Source organism: Delphinus delphis, chromosome 5 (genome assembly GCF_949987515.2).
Source record: "Delphinus delphis chromosome 5, mDelDel1.2, whole genome shotgun sequence".
Lineage (NCBI taxonomy): Eukaryota > Metazoa > Chordata > Mammalia > Artiodactyla > Delphinidae > Delphinus > Delphinus delphis.
The window spans coordinates 116,972,901-116,998,803 of NC_082687.1; the positions used below are offsets into that span (position 1 = coordinate 116,972,901).

The 25,903-nt window shown below is 38.1% G+C and overlaps 1 protein-coding gene across 5 annotated transcripts in view; it reads left to right on the top strand.

The window, feature by feature from the left end:
* Window positions 1-25,903, top strand: part of METTL14 (methyltransferase 14, N6-adenosine-methyltransferase non-catalytic subunit) — a 55,966-nt gene that overhangs the window by 23,928 nt on the left and 6,135 nt on the right. For 4 of the 5 annotated variants that reach the window (XR_009519601.1, XR_009519602.1, XR_009519603.1 and 1 more), the window contains 3 exons: window positions 708-918; window positions 6,300-13,065; window positions 15,524-15,690. Coding sequence is in view for 1 of the 5 variants with exons in the window: in XM_060012932.1 (XP_059868915.1) it covers window positions 708-918; window positions 6,300-6,604 (516 nt within the window). In the remaining 4 variants the exon portion in view is untranslated. Of the gene's footprint in view, window positions 1-707; window positions 919-6,299; window positions 13,196-15,523; window positions 15,691-25,903 lie in introns of those variants that run through there. The other variant, XM_060012932.1, reaches the window with a different exon arrangement.

Here is a 25,903-nt window from a genome sequence, read left to right on the forward strand (position 1 = left end):
AGAGGACTGCCCAGCTAGTTATCAGGGTTTAACAGTTTGTCCTCCAGTCTTTCACTCTTCAGGGAGACTCTGGTGGAGGGTCTTTTTAAAGTTTTTCTTGGACTAGAAATTCTGTTTGAAGGGAATCTAAGCCATCCTTGCTATTATTGATTCATGGAGTCAAGTGAGATTAAATTTATTTAAACTATACTCTGTCATCCAGATTAAATAGAGGTCAAAAAACAAACAACAAAAAAGGAAATCATTTGGTTTTCACATTTACTTATGTTGAGTATTTATAAGTCTGTATCCATGCTTGAAGTCCTCTCCATATGAAAAGGCTTATACCTTATATATAGTTTTGATCTTGGATCATGTGAAGCCCAGTATAACATCATTTTAAGATTCCAAGGTCAAGTGCTATGCCCATAACTGCTGAAGAGAAGTTATTATCAAGGGTTGCAGAGGAAAAGATTCTACGATTGTTGACTCAATTCTAAAATGTCATGGCCCCAAGTTTAATACTGTAATGTCTAGTTTCCCTGGCAGTCTTCTCAGATCCAGAGATCCAGGTTTTTCCTTTTGTGTTTTTGCCCAGAGACCTATATCCCAAAGATTCAGAGAAATGAGGATTGTTTTGGAATTGAGGAACGTCAGAAATGTAAAATGTTGTGAAATATGACTGTTGATGAAAAGAGATTAATTGTTCTGCTCTTATTATTATTTAGGAACACTGCCTTATGGGGATCAAAGGAACTGTTAAGCGTAGCACAGACGGGGACTTCATTCATGCTAATGTTGACATTGACTTGATTATCACAGAAGAACCTGAAATTGGCAATATAGAAAAGCCTGTAGAAATTTTTCATATAATTGAACATTTTTGTCTTGGTAGAAGACGCCTTCATTTATTTGGAAGAGATAGTACAATTCGACCAGGTAAGACCTCAGGAGGAAAAAAAAACTGATAGTTCCTTGGGATATAGATGTTAAGAAAGAACACACAGTGTTATGTAAAATAAAATTCTTATATATTTGATTCTTCTTCTTGCTATACTTCAAATATGCTAAGCTCAGTCTTGTCTCAGTACTCTTCCATGGACTTTTCTCCTATCATTCAAATACCTGATGGATCTTTTCTCACAACCCTGTCTAAATTAGCCAACTTGCCACTCCACTCCCTTCCTCCTACTGCTGTCTTTCCCTTTAATCTATTTGCTTTTTCTTCATAGCACTTATCGTTATCTGAATTATAGATTCATTTGGGCATATGTTTATAGTCAGTCTCTTTAGTATGCAGTCTCATAGAAATCGGAGATTGTCTTATTCTCTCTACCCAACATTCAGGTTATTGAGTAAATATTATGTTGAGTGAAGAAATGCATAAAGGACATTTGGTCCTGTCCAAAATGTCTGTAAGATATTTGGTCCACACCAAAATGACCTTGATATATGGCCCTGTCCAAAACCATTTGGCATGGACCAAATTTGCTCATGGATGTTTTGGATAGGACTAAATTTCAAGTATCTTTTGGCATGAACCAAATGTCTTCTGACTTTTTGGACAGGACTAAATGTCTGCTAATAAAATGATCCTGCAGAAAATAACCATACCTTTGTGAAATACAGATCTTGGCTTTATTAGAAACTAAAGTACCTGGCTTCTTTCCTTAAATGTATCATGATGTTGTTTCATCAAAATTTTAACACTTTACTAAATCGGTATAATGTGAATTTACTATTTTGAAAAAAAAATGAATAGAAAATAATAATCTTATGGACTAGGATTTTCTTTTATAGAGGGCACAGCTTTTGTTTACAAAGTATTGTTGAAATAATAGTGCATCTGTTTCTTCTCAGAAAATATAGAAGTAGCTTTTAAGAACATTGCATCGCTTCAGTCACAATATATAAAATCAACCTGTTTGGCCTTACCATGCTAGAAATGCTGTTTAAAGCTGAAGGGAAAAAAAAAAAAAAAAGCTGAAATGAGCCAGGATCTTATTTGTCTTAAACAGTCTACATTTTATAAAAAGTAAAAATTGAAGAAGTTACAGTGGAATAATTGGCCTTAAAAGTACCTAAGAATTTAGAAGAAACTCTGATGTTCATTCTAAAAAAAAAGTAATCCTTAAAGTTGCCTTATGTATGTATGACGTAATCCATCACTTCTCTACCCACTCCTCAGCCCTGTCAGCTATTTCTTTGTGAGTGTGCGTTGGTGAACACAGTATCTTAAAACTATTTCAGTTGTAGAAACTGATGGCCTTAAGTTTCATAAAATTGTGCAAAATGATAAAGAGGAAAGTAAAAAACTACATTCTCTTTACAAAGAAATATTTTGCATGTGAAATGTTTACTCTGGGGCTTGGCTTTAGAGAAAATGTTTCCTATATTTAAAAGTAAAGTTTTGCTGCTGGCAGGTTATTCAGTATTGTGTTGCTTAAGTTATCATTTTGTCATTGCTTTTTGGATTAATACTGTCAAATAACATATACCATAAGATTTCACTTGTTTGTAATTTGTTATGATTTGCTTTTGACCCAATTTAGATAAATATTCTAAGTCTGATTGAAAAGAATGTAACAATATGTTTTTTTTTTGATTGGTTGTAGTATTTGTTGTTGCTGTTTATATCAGCCATGTCTTTACTGATTTTTTTTAAAACTACTTATTCTATAAGAAAGGTATGTTAAAATCTATAAGGATTATGGGTTTGTGGTTTTGTTTAGTTGTTAGTTTATATCTGAGATTCTGTTACTAGGTGTATCTAAAAGGTAAAAATTTTTATGCCTTCCTAGTAGATTGACCCTCTTAGTATTATGAAATGTCCTTCTTTATCCAGTGTTTCTCAACTTTAAATTCTACTTCATCTGACATTATTATAGCTATTTCAGCTTCCTTTTGGTTTGTGTTTGCTTGGCATATTATTTCCAGCCTTCTACTTTCGATCTTCCATATCCTTACATTTAAGGTGTATCTCTTGTGAGCAAACACATAGTTTTCATCCATTTTATCTTTATCTTTTAATTGAATTGTTTAGTCAGTTTATATTTAATGTAATTCCTGATATATTGGGGCATAAATTACCATCTAACTGTTTGCTTTACATTGGTACCACCTGTTCTGTGTTCCCTTTTCTCTTGTTTCTTTTGGATTAAGTATTCTTGTATTATTCAATTTTTCTTTTTTTAATTAGCTTGTTTAGATATTCTTTTATTGTTCCTTCAGTGTTTATCTCGGAAATTGCAGCATGCATCCTTGAATTATTCTAAATTAAAATGTTATATTGATTTTTAAAGGGTGGGAATGCTGTGGTTTAAATTTAATCTTTTTAAACCAGTTTTTCACAATACACATACAGTTCATGCATAAGTCACTACATACATAGTATATATACAGCTATAGAATGAACTTTGAGTTGTTTAGACTTCCATTGAACATATACATGAAATCTTGTTTGGAAATTTTGTGGATGATTTTACTCTGTTATCAAAGTAAAATATTTTGGCAGCAGAGCTTGTGGCAAGCAAATGTTTCCTCTTCACTGGCTTAAAAGAAAGTAACATCACTAGATACTCAACTGGAGTGGTGTGTTTTTCAGAAAGTGTAGATGTCCATATATATTGAATATCAAGATTATGGCTCTAGTGTTTGAGGAAATAAGGAACAGATTTTTCTCTTCCATCATTGACCTGTTCTACCCAAAAACAGCTCCTGAATCTGGGAACAATCTCCAGTGGCAACTGCTGTTTAAAGGAAGTAGAAAACTTTAAAGAAAAAGCAAAACTATTTGAAGAGTAATAGCAACATCAAACAGATGGATATCTTTTAGTAATTGAAAATCAGTGTAACAACATTAAAGAAAATTTTGAAGAGGGAAAGAGATTCAACCTCACTACTTCCAAGAATTATTTTCATTTTTTTTTACATAATATTTTCCACTTCTCTTGTGCATACAAATTTTTATATAACTGTAGTCATCATTTTGTATTTTTCTCAATATTATGTCAAATATATTTCTACATTTTAAATAATTAGTTACAATGCTTTTAATGGCCGTATAGCATTATTGTAATTAGTGGGTTTTTTTAAACATGAGTAGAAGAACTTAAGGAGTAGAGAGAATAATTGTTACGTATATTATAGGTATAAGCATAAACAGCAACTAAAATAGAAATTTTGCTTAATGCCAATTTTTATTTATAACTATAATATTTCAAAACTATAATATAATGCGGGTTTTCTCCATCCATTTAGCTGTGGCCACCTTATCCACTTTAGATTATACATTATATCTTTCATATACAATATACTTCTATCTGTATCTCTACCAGTTGAACAAAGTCTTAGAGGTACAAATTTTATTTTTTGCTTCGAACTACTATCCAGTTCTTTATCTTTGCCCATTCTTTGCCCATGCAAAAATTATTTTATTCTATTCTATTTGTTTCTTTATTTGGTTGCGTTGGGTCTTAGTTGTGGCAGGTGGGTTCCTTTGTTGTGGCTCGCCAGCTCTTTAGTTGTGGCAGGTGGGCTCCTTAGTTGTGGCTTGTGGGCTCCTTAGTTGTGGCATGTGAACTCTTAGTTGTGGCGTGCATGTGGGATCTAGTTCCCTGACTAGGGATCAAACCCAGGCCCCCTGCATTGGGAGTGCGGAATCTTAACCACTGCGCCACCAGGGAAGTGCCGCAAAAATTATTTTAGTATTAGCTTTAGTAAAACAAAATTAAGAAGGAATATCTGCTTGGGGAAATTGTAGGTAGTTGGAGGTTAACCATGTAAATAATAGTAGGAGCAATTGAGGGAAGTCTGTTCAAGGGGCCTTAATTTATTTGGGTTGAATCCTCAAATGCACTTCTTCCTCAAGGAGGTAGTCAGAGGTATATACCACATATACCATAGGAGTACTCTACTATTGCTTTAAAAGGTTTAAAAGTTGCTATATGTGTCGTGTATGCTGAAGCCAGGCTAATTTAAACTAACTTGGGTCTTAGTAATTCCTTTAGAAGTTGTAATAAAATGCTATTGCAATGAAGAATTTGTGGGTGGGAGGCGGAGTCCCTTGCAGTTTACTCTGTAAAGATTTACATGTCTTATTTATGTAAGGGGCAGTATAGCATGAAAGAGGCAATATGAACTATTTTTATTAAATCTTTAAATTTTCTCCTTTCTTTCCTCTTGCTTGTGTGTTGTGTTCCACAACACAACATACATGCCAAAAAACAAACCAGAAGGGAGCAAGTAAAAGTCTCATAAATTCAGTTGTCAGTGAGACCACATAGGTGTGCAATGTACTCTTTCATCTGATTAGGTACTTCTCTACTTATCAGGGTGGTATCTACTAGATGAGACATAAAAGGCACAATCTGATTTATCTGTCATTTTTTCTTCATATATTACAGATCTTAGTTATCTGTGTACTGTTAGATACTGACGATTTTTTTAAATGCTGAACAAAATTTTGTAAAAAATGGCTGCTATATTTTAGAATATGATCCTAGTAAAATATTTTCATTTTATAGCATTTTATAATGGACCTAATATTCTAAGAAATAATCTTCACAATGATAGGGCAGAAATAGTGTGAACCTATGAAGAACCTGATTCTTTTTAATTTAATTAATTAATTTATTTATTTTTGGCTGTGTTGGGTCTTCATTGCTGCATGTGGGCTTTGTCTAGTTGCAGTGCACAGGCTTCTTGTGGTTGGGAAGAGTAGAGGCAAAAGTTAGTTTCAGGATGTTAATCAGAAAACTGTTGTATCCTTTCTACAAGTAGGAAGGTGATATAAAATTTATTAAATTTTCACTAAGCCCAAACTCAGTACAGTGTGTAATATTTTTTTCTAAGTGCTGTTCTCACAGAATGTGAAATGTGGATGGAGACAATGAAGAAATTATATTATAAAAGTTACAGTCTAAGAGGAAAAACAGGATATATACATATGAAATCTTTATAACCATGATTAAATGCCATGTGTTCTGTAAAAAATATCAATATTGGGTGAGTGATTGGGACACCTTTAAGAATGCATTGAAGGGGCTTCCCTGGTGGCGCAGTGGTTGAGAGTCCGCCTGCCGATGCAGGGGACATGGGTTTGTGCCCCAGTCTGGGAAGATCCCACATGCTGCGGAGCAGCTGGGCCCGTGAGCCATGGCCGCTGAGCCTGCGCGTCCGGAGCCTGTGCTCTGCAATAGGTGAGGCCACAACAGTGAGAAAAAGAATGCATTGGAGATTTGAAATAGCTCCTAGAGGATCAATAAGAGAGAATTGGAAAAAAGAAAAAGAAAGGATAATCACTTTTCCCTCCATTTCAGGCTGGCTTACAGTTGGACCAACTCTTACAAATAGCAACTACAATGCAGAAACGTATGCATCCTACTTCAGTACCCCGAATTCCTACTTGACTGGATGTACAGAAGAAATTGAGAGACTTCGACCGAAATCACCTCCTCCCAAATCTAAATCTGATCGGGGAGGTGGAGCTCCCAGAGGAGGAGGAAGAGGTGGGACTTCTGCTGGCCGCGGGCGAGAAAGAAATCGATCTAACTTCCGAGGAGAAAGAGGTGGTTTCAGGGGAGGCCGTGGAGGAGCACACAGAGGTGGCTTTCCACCTCGATAGTTTTTAGGACAGTGATCCTATTAATGCCCCTTCACCTTCTTTCTGATAGTATGAATTTCAACTGGGAGACGTTGTTTAGAACTCTGTTCCAACTTGCACTTTGCTTTAGTTTCTCCAAGCTGCAGGAATATTTTAGGCAAACTCCCTTGCAGTTGTCACTGTCTGGTTTTGTCCAGAATAAATGAGTCATCCTGTCTTTTGTCATGTGCATGTAACCGAACAGAATGGAACAACACAAATACTTTCACTTTCAGAGACAGAATTTATTCTGATAGATTTCAACTAATTACAAAGGCTTTTGCTTTTTAGAAATAAAGTGAGCAGTGAAGAAGACCCAATCTGGAGTATCATACTAGTGCTGACAGTAGTTGATAATGGGCATCCTGCCACTGCTGTCACAGCAAAAGGGAAACTGTTTGACAGCCTTGATGGAATGGAGTTGGGACAGATGGTAAACTTCTCTTAGGCTTTTAATATTTTCTTGTTGAAACAATAAAAAGAGACTTCTTTTTTTTTTTCTTTATGAAAAATTTTAAACTCATATAATTTGACCATAGAAGAAATTGAGAGACTTAGAACAAAATCACGTCCTCCCAAATCTAAATCTGATTGGGGAGGTGGAGCTCCCAGGTGTCGGAAGGGAAGAGGTAGAACCTAGTAGGCAGACTTTACAAAGAGAAAAAAAAAAACTCATTATAATCTCAGTTGTGCAGCTATTGATGACTGTTAATAATACTTCCAAAAAAACAAGGACAAATATCCAAGTGCTAGAACTTTGGTATGGACTTGATCTTGGATTGACTTTCAGAGCAGTTTCATATTCCTTAACAAAATAAAAGAATTGGATGCAACAGAGACACCTGTTTATCAGGTACTTGGTTTAAACATTTTGGGGAATAAAGTACGTGGTGATGAGGAAGTGACATGCATCTTTAAACTTATTACGGAGAAAACTTAATGTAAAACCCAATTACAGAAGACCCTCAACTTAAGAAGAGAGCTTGGAAAATGGAACTGCAGTTGCCTTTTAAGGGACTGGTTTCCCAGATCAGTTAGTTATATGAGACTTTATGTTGTCATTTCTCTTTCTGTACTGTAACCCATGTTTTAAATGAATTTGCTGAATGAAATAATGCCATTATTGTTCTTGATAAATCTATTTTTTATTTTGTGTATGATTTTTCTAATGAAACTTTAAACCTTTGAAATTTGGGAGTCTCTTTTCTGTGAGTGGAATTGTCATTGTTACCAAATGAAAAAGGACTGACCTAAGATGAGACTATTCTCTTGGTCTGTGAGTAGCTGTTCTGTGCTTTTCATTGGCTCATAAAACGAGGTTTTGTTATATCCACTAAAGACTCAGTTTGAAGATAGGGACTGAATTACAGAAATAGGTTTGAGATCCTTAAAAGCCTGATGAATTTAACTTGTTCAGCATGTTAGTGCTTTCTAGTACAGATAGCATTTGACTAACGCTTTTCTTGATGTAGATATGATGTGGAACTGTTGGTTAGAATTTTTACTGAAATGATGCTATATTTTCAACTTTAGTGATTAAAACTTACCTAGAGATAGAACTGTATTTCTCACAGTTGACCGGGGAATGAAGAAGACAGAGATGCTGGTCTTGAGACTGAACCAAGATGGCAGAGAAGAAGGATGTGCTTTCACTCCCTCTTGTGAGAACACCAGAATCACAACTAGCTGCTGGACAGTCATCGACAGGAAGACACTGGAACTCACCAAAAAAGATATTCCACATCCAAAGACAAAGGAGAAGCCACAGTGAGACGGTAGGAGGGGCGCAATCACAGCAAAATCAAATCCCATAACTGCTGGGTGGGTGACTCACAGACTGGAGAACAGTTATACCACAGAAGTCCACCCACTGGAGTGAAGGTTCTGAGCCCCATGTCAGGCTTCCCAACCTGGGGGTCTGGCAATGGGAGGAGGAATTCCTAGAGAATTTGGAGGCTTTGAAGGCTAGTGGGATTTGATTGCAGGACTTCGACAGGACTTGGGGAAACAGACTTCACTCTTGGAGGGCACACACAAAGTAGTGTGTGCATTGGGACGCAGGGGAAGGAGCAGTGAACCCAGGGGAGAATGAACCAGACCTACCTGCTAGTGTTGGAGGGTCTCCTGCAGAGGTGGGGGGTGGCTCTCTTTCACCGTGGGGACAAGGACACTGGCAGCAGAAGTTCTGGGAAGTAGTCCTTGGTGTGAGCCCTCCCAGAGTCCACCATTAGCCCCACCAAAGAGCTGGGCAGGATCCAGTGTTGGGTCACCTCAGGCCAAACAACCAACAGGGAGGGAACCCAGCCCCACCTGTCAGCAGACAAGTGGATTAAAGTTTTACTGAGCTCTGCCCACCAGAGCAACACCCAGCTCTACCCACCACCAGTCCCTCCCATCAGTAAACCTGCACAAGCCTCTTAGATAGCCTCATCCACCAGAGGACAGCAGAAGCAAGAAGAACTGCAGTCCTGCAGCCTGTGGAACAAAAACCACATTCACAGAAAGATAGACAAGGTGAAAGGGCAGAGGGCTATGTACCAGATGAAGGAACAAGATAAAACCTCAGAAAAATAACTAAATGAAGTAGAGATATGCAACCTTCCAGAAAAAGAATTCAGAATAATGACAGTGAAGATGATCCAGGACCTCGGAAAAACAATGGAGGCAAAGATGGAGAAGATGCAAGAACTGTTTAACAAAGACCTAGAAGAATTAAAGAACAAACAGATGGACAATACAGTAACTGAAATGAAAACTACACCAGAAGGAATCAATAGCAGAATAACTGAGGCAGAATAATGGATAAGTGACCTGGAAGACAGAGTGCTGGAATTCACTGCTGCAGAACAGAATAAAGAAAAAAGAATGAAAAGAAATGAAGACAGCCTAAGAGACCTCTGGGACAACATTAAACGCAACAATGTTTGCATTACTGGGGTCCCAGAAGGAGAAGAGAGAGAAAGGACCCGAGAAAATATTTGAAGAGACTATAGTCGAAAACTTCCCTAACATGCGAAAGGAAATAGCCACCCAAGTCCAGGAAGTGCAGCAAGTCCCATACAGGAGAAACACGCTGAGACATATAGTAATCAAACTGGCAAAAATTAAAGACAAAGAAAAATTATTGAAAGCAGCAAGGGAAAAACAACAAATAACATACAAGGGAACTCCCATAAGGTTAACAGCTGATTTCTCAGCAGAAACTTTACAAGCCAGAAGGGAGTGGCATGATATAAAAGTGATGAAGGGGAAGAACCTACAACCATGATTACTCTACTTGGCAAGGATCTCATTCAGATTCGATGGAGAAATCAAAAGCTTTACAGACAAGCAAAAGCTAAGAGAATTCAGCACCACCAAACCAGCTCTACAACAAATGCTAAAGGAACTTCTCTAAGTGGGAAACACAAGAGAAGGAAAGGACCTGAAAAAACCCAAAACAAGTAAATGGTCATAGGAACATACATATTGATAATTACCTTAAACGTGAATGGATTAAGTGCTCCAACCAAACGACACAGGCTTGCTGAATGGATACAAAAACAAGACCCATATATTTGCTGTCTACAAGAGACCCACTTCAGACCTAGGGACACATACAGACTGAAAGCGAGGGGATGGAAAAAGATACTCCATGGAAATCAAAAGAAAGCTGGAGTAGCAGTACTCATATCAGATAAAATAGACTTTAAAGAAGGTTACAAGAGACAAGGAAAGACACTACATAAAGATCAAGGGATCAATCCAAGAAGAAGATACAACAATTATATATGCACCCAACATAGGATCACCTCAATACATATGGCAACTGCTAACAGCTGTAAAAGAGGAAATTGACAGTAACACAATAATAGTGGGGGACTTTAACACCTCACTTACACCAATGGACAGATCATCCAAAATGAAAATAAATAAGGAAACACAAGCTTTAAATGACACAATAGACCAGATAGATTTAATTGATATTTGTAGGACATTCCGTCCAAAAACAGCAGATTACACTTTCTTCTCAAGTGCACACGGAATATTCTCCAGGATAGATCACATCTTGGGTCACAAATCAAGCCTCAGTAAATTTAAGAAAATTGAAATCATATCAAGCATCTTTTCTGACCACAACGCTATGAGATTAGAAATGAATTACAGGGGAAAGAACGTTAAAAAAACACATGGAGGCTAAACAATACGTTACTAAATAACCAAGAGATCACTGAAGAAATCAAAGAGGAAATCAAAAAATACCTAGAGACAAATGACAATGAAAACACCACAATCCAAAACCTATGGGATGCAGCAAAAGCAGTTCTAAGGGAAGTTTATAGCTATACAACCTCAAGAAACAAGAAAAATCTCAAATAATCTAACCTTACACCTAAAGGAACTAGAGAAAGAAAAACAAAGCCCAAAGTTAGCAGAAGGAAAGAAATCATAAAGATCAGAGCAGAAATAAATGAAATAGAAACAAAGAAAACAATAGCAAAGATCAATAAAACTAAAAGCCGGTCCTTGGAGAAGATAAACAAAATTGATACACCATTAGCCAGACTCACCAAGAAAAAGAGGGAGAGGATTCAAATCAATAAAATTAGAAATGAAAAAGGCCGTATATGACAAACCCACAGCAAACATCATTCTCAATGGTGAAAAACTGAAAGCATTTCCTCTAAGATCAGGAACAAGACAAGGATGTCCACTCTCACCGCTATTATTCAACGTAGTTTTGGAAGTCCCAGCCACGGCAATCAGAGAAGAAAAAGAAAAGGAATACAAATTGGAAAAGAAGAAGTAAAACTCACTGTTTGCAGATGACATGATACTATACATAGAGAATCCTAAAGATGCCACCAGAAAACTACTAGAGCTAATCAATGAATTTGGTAAAGTAGCAGGATACAAAATTAATGCACAGAAACCTCTTGCATTCCTATACACTAATGATGAATTATCTGAAAGTGAAATTAAGGAAACACTCCCATTTACCATTGCAACAAAAAGAATAAAATACCTAGGAATAAACCTACCTAGGGAGACAAAAACCTGTATGCAGAAAACTATAAGACACTGATGAAAGAAATTAAAGCTGATACGAACAGATGGAGAGATATACCATGTTCTTGGATTGGAAGAATCAATATTGTGAAAATGACTATACTACCCAAAGCAATCTACAGATTCAATGCAATCTGTATCAAATTACCAATGTCATTTTTTACAGAACTAGAACAAAAAATCTTAAAATTTGTGTGGAGACACAAAAGACCCCGAATAGCCAAAGCAGTCTTGAGGGCAAACAACGGAGCTGGAGGAATCAGACTCCCTTACTTCAGACTATACTGCAAAGCTACAGTAATGAAGACAATATGGTACTGACACAAAAACAGAAACATAGATCAATGGTACAAGATAGAAAGCCCAGAGGTAAACCCATGCACCTATGGTCAACTTATCTATGACAAAGGAGGCAAGGATTTACAATGGAGAAAAGACAGCCTCTTCAATAAGTGGTGCTGGGAAAACTGGACAGCTACATGTAAAAGAATGAAATTAGAACACTCCCTAACACCATACACAAAAATAAACTCAAAATGAATTTGAGACCTAAATGTAAGACGACACTATAAAACCCTTAGAGGAAAACGTAGGAAGAACACTCTTTGACATAAATCACAGCAAGATCTTTTTTGACCCACCTCTGAGAGAAATGGAAATAGAAACAACAGTAAACAAATGGGACCTAATGAAGCTTAAAAGCTTTTGCACAGCAAAGGAAACGCTAAACAAGACGAAAAGACAACCCTCAGAATGGGAGAAAATATTTGCAAACGAATCAACGGACAAAGGATTAATCTCCAAAATATATAAACAGCTCATGCAGCTCAATATTACAAAAACAAACAACCCAAACCAAAAATGGGCAGAAGACCTAAATAGACATTTCTCCAAAGAAGTCATACAGATGGCCAAGAAGCACATGAGAAGCTGCACAACATCACTAATTACTAGAGAAATGCAAACAAAAACTACAATGAGGTATCATCCCATACCAGTTAGAATGGGCATCATCAGAAAATCTACAAACAACAAATGCTGGAGAGGGTGTGGAGAAAAGGGAACCCTCTTGCACTGTTGGTGGGAATGTAAACTGATGTAGCCACTATGGAGAACAGTATGGATGTTCCTTAAAAAACTAAAAATAGAATTTCCATACAATCAAGCAATCCCACTACTGGGCATATACCCAGAGAAAACCACAATTCAAACACGTGCACCCCAATGTTCATTGCAGCACTATTTACAATAGCCAGGTCATGGAAGCAACTTAAATGCCCACCGACAGATGAATGGATAAAGAAGATGTGGTACATATATGCAATGGAAAAAGGAACGAAATTGGGTCATTTGTTGAGACGTGGATGGATCTAGAGACTGTCATACGGAGTGAAGTAAGTCAGAGAAAAACAAATATCATATATTAACGCACATATGTGGAATCTAGAAAAATGGTACAGATGAACTGGTTTTCAGGACAGAAATTGAGAGACAGATGTAAAGAACAAACGTATGGATACCAAGGGGGAGAAGGCGGGAGTGGTGGTGGTGGTGGTGGTGTGATAAATTGGGAGATTGGGATTGACATGTATACACTGATGTGTATAAAATTGATGACTAATAAGAACCTGCTGTATAAAAAAAAAAAAAAAAGAGATGCTCCAGTTGCCCAGTGTAGGTCCTTAGAAATATCAGCTAGGGAGTGACTCTGTTCTTTAAACAGGACTGTAGTCTGGTCCATGCCCTGGGCCTAGCCAAGAGACGCAGCATTTCTGGTACTTAGCTGCTCTAGTCATCTGTGAGATCTGTATCATAATGTCATCTTACAGAGAGTTAGGAATGGCTTTTTTGTAGATTGAAAGTTAAAAGGAGCCACAGCCCACCATATTTAGAATAGAGTAAATAAGAAAAGTGTAGGTGTCAGGAAAAAAAAAGTAAGGCCTAGAATTTCTCTTTGACAACGTAATGATCATTTTTATAATGGGATGGAATTGACCTACTAGTTTTGCTACCCTTCACTTTCAGTAAAGGTTGGGATATCAGTTTTACAACAGATCTGCATTCATTGAGGAACGGTTTCCAATGAAAACTCAGTTACTCTGACCTCTTCTGACTTTTGGTCATCTATTTATATTGATCATTTTTATATGTCACAGAATCATCTAGGGATCACCAAAAATGATTTTTAGTTGCTTTATTTACTAATTCCTTATGGAGGATTGAAACCGGTAACTCTGTAATAACCCTAAACTTTTTTAGTTTAAAAATTTTAAGATCAGCATTCCTAGTATTATACATAATTACAGTTCTAGGTATTTTAAGCTAAATGTTGATGTTTATTTTCCTTGGCAACAGTTTTCCCTGTTACCTGTCTCCTTTCAGAGGATGGAGATTAGGAGGCCCAAAGTACTTTTTGACTTTTCCTCACTGTGTAGAATAGAAAAGGGGAGCAGGTTGATGATGTCAGATAGGGTAGAGTTCGTGGTGGGGAATATCATACCCAAATACTGCTGCACCAGATTAGACCAAGGAATTGTAGAGATGTCAATCAAAGTGTGGAATGAGACAGCACAGTGCAAGAGGTGTCAAGCTGGTGAGCAGGGGATCAAGTCTGGCTTGGCAGCCAGGTCACATATCCAGAGTTGGAGTGGATCAGTACTGTACCAGCAGTATACTGCTGCTACTTTGGTAAGTAGAAGAGCCACCTATGAGTGCCTAGATCATAAATGTAGAAACTTAAACTGTCAATACATGTCTCTCTTATTCGAAAACCCAGTAAGCATCATGCCACAGTTTCATTTTAAGTTGACAGAGTCGTAATGGTAGGATGCTTGTGAGTTTGAGTGTGCTGTTGATAGCTGAGAGTCTTGTGTCATGGCTGTTACTAGGAATGATTCTTTTTCATGTCTCTTAAAATACTTCCTACCCATCTTAATTGATAAATTACAATGTTCTGATTAGTTACAGCAGCTTATTTTAAAACATGTACTATTTTCATCCTGAATTTGAGAACATAAGATTTGGTCTTTGAAGTATAGTTCCAGATTTACCAATTTAATGTAATTTTTATTAACTTGACAAAATGATGGCCCAGTTGGGATTCATTCTGAATAGTAGTCCTTGATCTCAAAGTGTTTCATATTTGTGTGAGCTATTAAAAACATAAGACTTTGCTTATAAGAAAGGCCTTTCTTAGAACAATCCTGAATCTTGGAGTCCATGTAGGACTTTTAGCATTATCCTGTCTTTGATGTTTAGTGATAGGGATTGAATTGTCCAACTTGGGTCTCAAGTATCTGCCATCAGTTTTGAAGCTATAAATTTGGGACTCACCAGAATGTTAGAACATTAATCCAGCAAATTGAGCCCATCGAAGACTCCATTTCTGAAAAAGTCACATTGCTTCTGCTCTCAGGGTCCCCAGTCAATTACTCAAATATAAACATTACTAGCTACAGTGCACAGAGAAAATACTACCTCATTTAATCTAGATGTTCATTTACAGTAAGCCCTTTTTCTAGAATTAGGCAAAATGTCAAAATGATCAGTTTAAGTACGTGCTACAGTTCTTGCCTCTAACTGGAGGTGCTAATAAACAGTGAAATCAGATAAGGTAGGTTTTTTCCAAAAATACTTCTAAAAAATTGAAATCAAAGTCAATGATGTAAAACACATATAGGAACTAAGCATGTAATATAAATCAGTGAAACAAGCCATGAGTTTGTTTTATAGTGGAATAATTCTTTTTTAGACACATTTTATTTGCATACTTAATGTGGGAGTATTTACTTACATTCATTTACTTTCTCCCTTTTGTCTGTGCTGTTTTCCCACATTGGTGGGTTTTCTCAGCTCCTCTCTAAGAAAAGTGGAGCAGCCCAGAGCCCCTTAATAAACATACACTGACTTGATCTCAGGGCCATGGAGACCTGAGAGGGAGATGGGGAGAGACCTCATTCCCTAGGTAAGGCGGACATCACTACTCAACTCCAGCTGATCGTCACCACAGAGGGAAGACGGTAAGTCTGAAATGTTCATGTGAAATCTCCCTAGATGTTGGCAATTAAAATAGTTTGGTGGGGGCTTCCCTGGTGGCACAGTGGTTGAAAGTCCGCCTGCCGATGCAGGGGACATGGGTTTGTGCCCCGGTCTGGGACGATCCCACATGCCGCGGAGCGACTGGGCCTGTGAGCCATGGCCACTGAGCCTGCATGTCGGGAGCCTGTGCTCCGCAATGGGAGAGGCCACAACAGTGAGAGGCCCGCGTACGGCAAAAAATAAATAAATAAATAAAATAAAATAGTTTGGTGTCCTTGCTTATATTTTCCTTTCATAGAACTAAAATTTTTAAAAATTAATTTGACTAGCTAAATACTGCATGCATATTTTAAATTCAGGCTTCTAAATACTATGACCAAATTTACTTAAAGAAAACTATTTATTTGAAGAAAAAACTTTACTTGATTAGGACAGAAACCATCACCTTTGAAAACAAGTTATGTAGTTGGTATACTTTGGAACACACAAATAAGTGCAGACATGGACTAATACCTTAAAGTTGAATACAGTGATGTTACTGCAGCCATTCATGCATCTGTCCAGTGGAGAAAATGTGGAGGTATAGGCCTGTGTTGTCACACCTTTTATAGAATTCCACATCTGCACAAGTCTTTAGTTTATAATTACAGTTGTTAATATCATAAAAGAATACATCATTATTCTACCTTTTTTGCGTGTTCTTTTTGTTTTCTTTGTCTTTTTAAAGCAGAGGACAAAATGTCAAACACAGTTTTGTTCAGAGATGCCCAGTTTAGTAGTTTATGCTGGTTAAATTTCCAAGGTAATTGCTTAAATGTCTTACAGAATTTGCCATCCTTTTATAGGTTTATGCTTTTCAGGACAACTGGGTAGGTACATACTTTCATATTAAGTAAAGGATTGGTTTTTTTTTTTTTAAGAAGATGTTGGGGTAGGAGTTTATTAATTTATTTTTGCTGTGTTGGGTCTTCGTTTCTGTGCGAGGGCTTTCTCTAGTGGCAAGCGGGGGCCACTCTTCATCGCGGTGCATGGGCCTCTCACTATCGTGGCCTCTCGTTGCGGAACACAGGCTCCAGATGCGCAGGCTCAGTAGTTGTGGCTCACGGGCCTAGTTGCTTCGCGGCATGTGGGATCTTCCCAGACCAGGGCTCGAACCCGTGTCCCTTGCATTAGCAGGCAGATTCTCAACCACTGCGCCACCAGGGAAGCCCCAAGGATTGGTTTTTGATGTAATCATGTTGACTATGATTCAGATAAGCTGCATAGGTGGACGGATTATTTGGCCTTGTTCAAAAAGCAAGGCATATATATATGCATGGTAAATAGGAGCTCAAGATTATAGCTTACTTTTCTACTGCTATGTCTTATGAAATAAAAATGTTAAAGCATATAAGCATGATTAAGAATATTGTATTTATAAAAATAATTCCAAAGCAAAATTTAAGAAAATACAAGCACATGTAAGCTTGTCAGCCAACTGACTTCCTAAATTTTAAATCCCACCCACGTCCTTGAGATGATACTGACAGGAGATTGGGTCAGAATGGCATTAGAACCTCTTTGGGGAACATTCCCAGTTCTGATTGCTTTCGAGTGATTGCTTCTTAAGTGAAAGATTCCCGTTCCATTTGATAACCTGTCTTTGCGGGCTCATTTAGTTCTGAGTTAATAACCCTGCTGCTCATGCTCTTAGCAATTGGTCTGTGTCATTGACTTTATAAAGGCAGCAGGATGCTTTCTCAGCGTCTACTGTGTGACACATAGTAAGTGCTCAATAAATAAATAATCCTTTACTCTTTGCTTGACTAATAATTGTAAGTAATTCCCAGAGGATTTTTTAATAACCTTCTCTTTTCACTTCTTTTCCCTTCTGTTGTTACTTTTTTGCTGCATAAGAGGAATGTGTTTCTCTAGTAGGGATTTTTTTTCTCTCAAATAACAGAATATCATCTTTGAGGCTGAGGAAACAAAGTAATTTCCACTGACTTACTACTTATCAGTGGACTTACAGAATCAATTTACTTTGGTCTGACTTTAAAGGCATCTGACTCTTTCCCCAGGAACAAATTTTTAAAATACTTGTGCCAGATGCAACCTATTAAAAAAGACAAATTATTTAACCACATCTGTATCACCTTGTTAATAATGGCTTAAGTAAAAAGTTGGACTGTATGCCTCCTATTTGTAACAGTGGACCCAAGGGAGAGTAGATTGCCTGAGAGTGAGGAGAGGACAGGATGGTTGAGGACGGGCACAGGGTGGCTCCCAGGAGTCTTGGGAAACTGCTGCTAGTCGGTAATATTGCCTCAGGGAGAGATGACCTCACCGGGAGGTAGCTGAGTTGCGCACATAGGAAAGTGTCGTCCCCAGGCTACACATTCATTTCCCCAAAACACAACGTGGAAGCAGAGGAGCCCTGGACTTCAGGAGACTGTGGGGCTTTGACACTAGTCATCAGTATGGACCAAAGATAGGAAATCTTACCTGCCAGTCCTATGAAATAGAGATTCTGATTCAGTTAGGTTGATTTTTAAAAAAAAATATTTATTTATTTATTTATTTATGGCTGTGTTGGGTCTTTGTTGCTGCGTGTGGGCTTTCTCTAGTTGCGGAGAGTGGGGGCTACTCTTCGTTGCAGTGCGCGGGCTTCTCGTGGTGGCTTCTCTTGTTGTAGAGCATGGACTCTAGGCGCATGGGCTTTAGTAGTTGTGGCTCACGGGCTCTAGAGCACAGGCTCGGTAGTTGTGGTGCACGGGCTTAGTTGCTCCATGGCATGTGGGATCTTCCCTGACCAGGGATCAAACCTGTGTCCCCTGCATTGGCAGGCAGATTCTTATCTACTACACCACCAGGGAAGCCCCAATTAGGTTAATTTAATTTTTTTTTTTTTTTTTTTTTTTGCGGTACGCGGGCCTCTCAGTGTTGTGGCCTCTCCCGTTGCGGAGCACAGGCTCCGGATGCGCAGGCTCAGCGGCAGTGGCTCACGGGCCTAGCTGCTCTGCGGCATGTGGGATCTTCCCGGACCGGGGCACGAACCTGTGTCCCCTGCATCGGCAGGCGGACTCTCAACCACTGTGCCACCAGGGAAGCCCAATTAGGTTGATTTCTAAAACATGACTTTTTTTTGTACACTAAAGTTCACTGCTGCAAATTTATATCAGTATGCTGAATCTGATTTCCCCGAATTTATAAATGTAATAACCTTTCTGCCAAATAGGCATATTAAGTCCCTAAAACACTGATTGGGTAACATTATTCTAAATCCCATGGGGTATCCTAAAACTATTTTTCAAACATTAATATGTTTCCAAAGAAACAGTTTTCCATGGACCCAGAGGATACCTCAGTTTGAAAAATACTGACTTCAAAGTCTTATTCTGTAAAAGGTCTTAAAATTGAAAATTCTTATCGTAAAAGAGCTGTGTGTTTATAACTGGTAACAATTTTTTTAAATGTCATGAAAATAAAAAGTACACCCTAGAAATTCTTGCACAAGTCATACTAGTGGGATTGGATCTGCAGTCACTATTATAATGATAGTTCCCTAAACTAGACATTAGTCATTTTGCTTCCCAAATTGAGTTTGTTCTTTATGTGATTTAAAACTGGATTTTATTGTATTAAGTTGGGATGACAATGGCTCTGGAAATTATGTTCATGAGGACATACTTTGGGAATTGGGAGAGTTTGGCCTGGACAAGGGACATGATAGGGATACGTGATAGCCTTTGAACTATCTGAAAACTGCCATCAGGTGGAAGAAGAATTCACCTGTGCCCTCAAAAGACAGTTTGCACAAAAAGGGGATATTTCATTAAAACAGTCTGCTAAGTATGATTTTCTAACAGAACTGTTCATAAATGGCTGCTTGGGAAGGAGTAAGCTTCTCATCACTTTTTTTTTCAAGCAGAGGCCAGAAAACATCTGTTAGAGATGATGACTAGGGGATTTCTCTTGCCTTTTCAATTAAGATTTTTTTTCCTTTTTATCCAGGTTATTCAGTATTACATCTTAGGTTTTCAGCAATTATAAATCACACATTTAATTCTCCCCAAAGAATTGTCTTCTCTGGAAGATTACTGACGAAGCTTTTTGGAAGCTTTCAGACACTATAGTGTGTAATGCCTCCTAGAGGAGCTGAAGTTCAATTTCAGATTATCCTTGAACATGATGTAAATTTTGATCCTTACTCCTCATTATTACATTAATAGAGAACCATGTTTCCATCTGACAACATTACAAAAAAGACTAATATACTGTTCCTAATTCTCAACCTACTGTCATTAGGTTAGATTTCTAGGAAGTGAAATCTCTGAAACCATCTTTTAACTGGATCCTTCTATAGCATTTAAAGATGCTTGGTTTTAAGGATATAAATTAAGATTCTCATGGCATGTAGGAGTCCGATTAGTCCTACTTTTCATGATCCTTAGCAAGTTTAATTTAAAAACCTAATAAAATAATAACGGCAATGAACTGTGATGCCTGGGTGCCACATTGTGCCAGGGACTGTTCTAAACCTTTTACACTTATTAACCTAATCCTTGAACAACCGAGTAGGAAACCGAGGCACAGAAAGGTTTCTAATTCACCTGTATCACACAGCTGTGTGGTAGAGCTGGTATAGAAATCTGTGTGGTCGGTTCTGGAGCTCATGCTCTTAGCCATTATGTTCTAGTGCCTCTCAAGGTTTGGGGGAAGGTGTGACTGTTTCAAAACACCATGGGTCAGCACTCACACCATTTTTGGCAAGTGCTCATTCAGGATTCACTGGAGCAGTTCCATTATATATTGGGTTCTTCTACCATTGAAATCGAATCTCTCCATTTGTACTCTGTATTATGTTCCCTTCTGTCCTCCAAGTCTTGTTCTTCTAAGGGTTTTGTTTGTTTGATTGGTTTTGTTTTTTTCTGTTTTCAATCTTCAACATTCTTTAGAGTTGAAGAATGAAAGAGTACTGCCACTATTTTTTTTTCCAGCATAATACTGGACTCTCCACCAGCATTTAAATGTCAAATCATCCCTGCCCGTCCTAAACAACAAAATCCTCCCTTCTGTCTGTGACCCCCCTCATCCCCTTCTTGAGTTGCCGCCATTCTGCCCCCCATTTCTCAAGCTATTCCAATCTAGCATTTAAGCTCGTTGACCCAGTAAAACTGCTCTCACCAATTCCCCATGACCTTTTTACTAATTTCAACATGTTTTAGTCTTAGCTTGCCTTTGGGAAGCCTGCAACTTGGCTGCCCACCCTGCCTGCACCCCTCTTTTCCCTTGGCTTTGTGACATCCTCTCGCCAGGTTTTTCTTCTTACTTCTCTGGCGCTTCCTCCCCAGTCTCTTCAGGTTTCTGTTTCACTCTGTCAAGGATTTGCTGTGCTCTCACTACAGTATTGCCCTGTTTTTTTCATCCATTTGTGTAGCTTTTTTTCCCCTCTATATGTAGGTGGCTTGCAAATTTCCAGCCCAGAGTTCTCTCCTGAGCCTCAGACCCCATATATTTAGGTTATATAGTTGATCTCACTTGCATAGCTTACAAGGGACCTCAGCATGTACAGATGTGAACTACTGCCCCTTACCCCTTACACACAGAGAGACACACACACATATGCACAATCTGCTTCAACTCCAGTTTCTTAGGGAATGGTCTCACTGTCTACCTAGCTGCCCAAAGCAGAAATCATTTTCAGACACTTCCTTTTCCCTCACTAACTCCAATTCCTCCCTGTCCCCCTCTGTCAGGTACCCTTATTTTAGTTCAGGCCACCACATGTATCCTCAATGGACTACTCTGAGAGCCGCCTAAATGGGCTCTCTGCTTCTAGTTCTGCCACCTTACACCCCCGAAGTGATCTTCCTAGAGTGTGATATTTTCACTCTTGCTGAAGTCACTGAATGTCTCCAGTTTGCCTTTAGGCTTAAGTCCAAACTCCCCCTTGACTAGGACTCACTCAGTTTTATCTTTTGCCACTTTTTTTCTCCTTAGTAAGTTCCAGTCAACTTTAAACTTAAAATCCTTTAAGTTTATTGAAAGGGTAATATATGCCCTCTCTTACTCGGGGCCTTCATGCATATTTTTCCCTCTTCTGGAATATTTACCAATACTCCCAATGACCTGGCTAATGTCTACTAAATTTTCCAGGTCCCAGCTTCAGTGTAACTACTGTGAAATCTTTACTGACTACACCCTGCCCCCTAGCTAGACTAGGTCAGATATCCCTAGTATATATGCTACATATATATTTGCATATCAGGAATACATATACATACAATATATATATAGCATGTCATGACATTTATGAAACTTTAATTGTAGAGATGGCAGGGATTTGGTTTGTGCTGCTTACTGTTGTCTGTCTCCCCAGTAGAGGGCATAGTGCCTGGCACATAGCAGGTGTGAAATAAATATTTGTTAAGTGAGAACATACTGCCTCTTTGAACAGCACATTCTTTGAGCACCTAATTACTTAGGTTCTTCTTTCAGTTGAGCAGCACCTTGTCACTTCTATTTATTGGTTCTATTTCTGTACCCTTGGGAACACACAGGGCAGTCATTAGACTATCTTTTTATTTTTTTTAAAGTTGTACCCCACTTATAGTTATTATGAAATATTGGCTATATTCCCTGTGTTGTACAGTATATCCTTGTAGTTTATTTTATATGTAGTAGTTTGTACCTGTTAATGCCCTACCCCTACCTTGCTCTCCCCCCATTCCCTTTACCCACTGGTAACCACTAGTTCTCTATATCTGTGAGTCTTTCTTTTTTGTTATATTTACTAGCTTGTTTTAATTTTTAGATTCTACATGTAAGTGATAACATACAGTGTTTATCTTCTCTGACTTATTTCACTAAGCATAATACCTTCCAAGTCCATCTATGTTGTTGCAAATGGCAAAATTTCGTTTTCTTTTTATTGCTGAGTAGTATTTCATCGTATATGTATTCCACATCTTTACCTATTCATCTGTTGATGGACACTTAGGTTGCTTCCTTATCTTGGCTGTTGTAAATAATGCTGCTGTGTACATTGGGGTGCATGTATCTTTTCAACTTAGTGTTTTTGTTTTTTCCAGATATGTACCCAGGAGTGGAATTGCTGGGTCATATGGTAGTTCTATTTTTAGTTTTAGTTTTCCACATTGGCTGCACCAATGTACATTCCCACCAGCAGTGTACAAGGGTTCCCTTTTCTTCACATCCTCGTCAACATTTGTTGTGCCCTTTTCGATGCTAGCCATTCTTTTTTTTTTTAAATCTTTATTGGAGTATAATTGCTTCACAATACTGTGCTATTTTCTGTTGCACAACAAAGCAAATCAGACATATGCATACATATGTCCCCATATCCCCTCCCTCTTGAGCCTCCCTCCCATCCTCCCTATCCCACCCCTCTAGGTCATCACAAAGCACCGAGCCGATCTCCCTATGCTATGCTGCTGCTTCCCACCACCTAACTGTTTTACATTTGGTAGTGTATATATGTCGATGCTACTCTCACTTCGCCCAAGCTTCCCCCTCCCACCCCACGTCCTCAAGTCCATTCTCTATGTCTGCCTCTTTATTCCTGCCCGGCAACTAGGCTCATCAGTACCATTTTTTTTTTTAATTCCATATATATGTGTTAGCACATGGTATTTGTTTTTCTCTGACTTACTTCACTCTGTATGACAGACTCTAGGTCCATCCACCTCACTACAAATAACTCAATTTCGTTCCTTTTTATGGCTAATATTCCACTGTATATATGTGTCACACCTTCTTTATGCATTCATCTGTTGATGGACACTTAGGTTGCTTCCATGTCCTGGCTATTATAAATAGTGCTTCAATGAACATTGTGGTACATGACTCTTTTCGAATTATGGTTTTTTCAGGGTATACGCCCGGTAGTGGGATTACTGGGTCGTATGGTAGCTCTATTTTTATTTTTTTAAGGAATCTCCATACTGTTCTCCATAGTGGCTGTATCAATTTACATTCCCACCAACAGTGCAAGAGGGTTCCCTTTTCTCCACACCCTCTCTCCAGTATTTACTATTTGTAGATTTTTTGATAATGGCTATTCTGACTGGTGTGAGGTGATACCTCATTGTAGTTTTGATTTGCATTTCTCTAATAGTGATGTTGAGCACCTTTTCATGTGTCTTTGGCCATCTGTATATCTTCCTTGGTGAAATGTCTATTTAGGTCTTCCACCCACTTTTTAACTGGATTGTTTGTTTTATTGATATTGAGCTGCATGAGCTGTTTGTATATTTTGGAGATTAATCCTTTGTCGTTTCATTGGCAAATATTTTCTCCCATTCTGAGGGTTGTTTTTTTGTCTTGTTTATGAGGCTAGCCACTCTAACAGGTGTGATATCTCATTGTGGTTTTGATTTGCATTTCTCTGACGATTAATGATGTTGAGCGTCTTTTCATGTGCCTGTTGGCCATCTGTATGTCTTGGAAAAATGTCTATTCAGGTCTTCTTCCCATTTTTTTAGTTTTTTTTAAAAATTTATTTATTTATTTTTGGTTACATTGGGTCTTTGTTGCTGTGCAGAGGCTTTCTCTAGTTGTGGCGAGTGGGGGCTACTCTTTGTTGAGGTGTGCAGGCTTCTCATTGTGCTGGCTTGTTGTGGAGCACAGGCTCTAGGCACGTGGGCTTCAGTAGTTGTGACACTCGGGCTCAGTAGTTGTGGCTTGCGGGCTCTAGAGTGCAGGCTCAGTAGTTGTGGCGCATGGGCTTAGTTGCTCCACGGTGTGTGGGATCTTCCCAGACCAGGGGTTGAACCTGTGTCTTCTGCATTGGCAGGTGGATTTGTAACCACTGTACCACCAGGGAAGTCCTGGGTTGTTTGTTTTTTTGATGTTGTATGAGCTGTTTATACATTTTGTATGTTAATCCCTTATCGGTTATATCATTTGCAAATATTTTCTGCCGTTCAGTAGTTGTCTTTTCGTTTTGTTTATGGTTTCCTTTGCTGTGCAAAAGCTTTTAAATTTAATTAGGTCCCATTTGTGTTTTTGCTTTTATTTCCTTTACTTCAGGAGACAGATACAAAAATGTATTGCTACAATTTATGTCAAAAAGCATTCTGCGTATGTTTTCTTCTAGGAGATTTATGGTTTCTGGTCTTACATTTAGCTGTGTAATACATTTTGAGTTTATTTTTGTATATGGTGTTAAAGAATGTTCTCATTTCATTCTTTTACATGTAGCTGTCTTGTTTTCTCAGCATTATTGAAAAGATCGTCTTTTCCTCATTGTATATTTTTGCCTACTTTGTCATAGATTAATTGCATAAGTGTGTGGGTTTATTTCTGGGCTGCTTTGTTCCATTGCTATGTGTCTGTTTTTGTGCCAGTACTGTACTGTTTTGACTACTGTAGCTTTGTAGTATAGTCTGAAGTAAGGGACCATAATTCCTCCAGTTCTTTTCTTCTTTCTCAAGATTGTTTGGGCTCTTTGGAGTCTTTTGTGTTTCCATACAAATTTTAAAATTATTTGCTCTACTTCTGTGAAAAATGCCCTTGGTATTTTGATAGGGATTGCACTGAACCTGTAGATTGCCCCAGGTAGTATAGTCATTTTAACAATATTAATTCTTCCAACCCATGAACACAGTATATCTTTCCATCTGTTTGTGTTGTCCTTAATTTCTTTCGTCAGTGTCTTATAGATTTCCAAGTACATGTCTTAGGTAGGTTTATTCCTAGGTATTTTATTCTTTTTGATGCGATTGTAAATGGTATTATTTCCTTAATTTCTCTTTCTGTTTGTTATTAGTATATAGAAATGCAACAGATTTCTCTGTATTAATTTTGTACCCTCCAACTTTACTGAATTCATTGATGAGCTCTAGTAGTTTTTTTGTGACATCTTTAGGATTTTCTTCCTATAGTGTGATATCTGCAAACAGTGACAGTTTTACTGCTTCCTTTCCAATTTGGATTTCTTTTCTTTCTTTTTCTTGTCTGATTGATGTGGCTATGACTTCCAGCGCTGTTGAATGAAAGTGGTAAGAGTGGGCACACAAGAGTTCCTGATATTAGAGGAAATGCTTTCAGCTTTTCATTGTTGAGTATGATGTTAGCTGCGAGCTTGTCATATATGGCTTTTATTTTGTTGAGGTATGTTCCCTCTTTGCCCACTTTCTGGAGAGTTTTTATCATAAATGGATGTTGAATTTCGTCTAAAGCTTTTTCTGC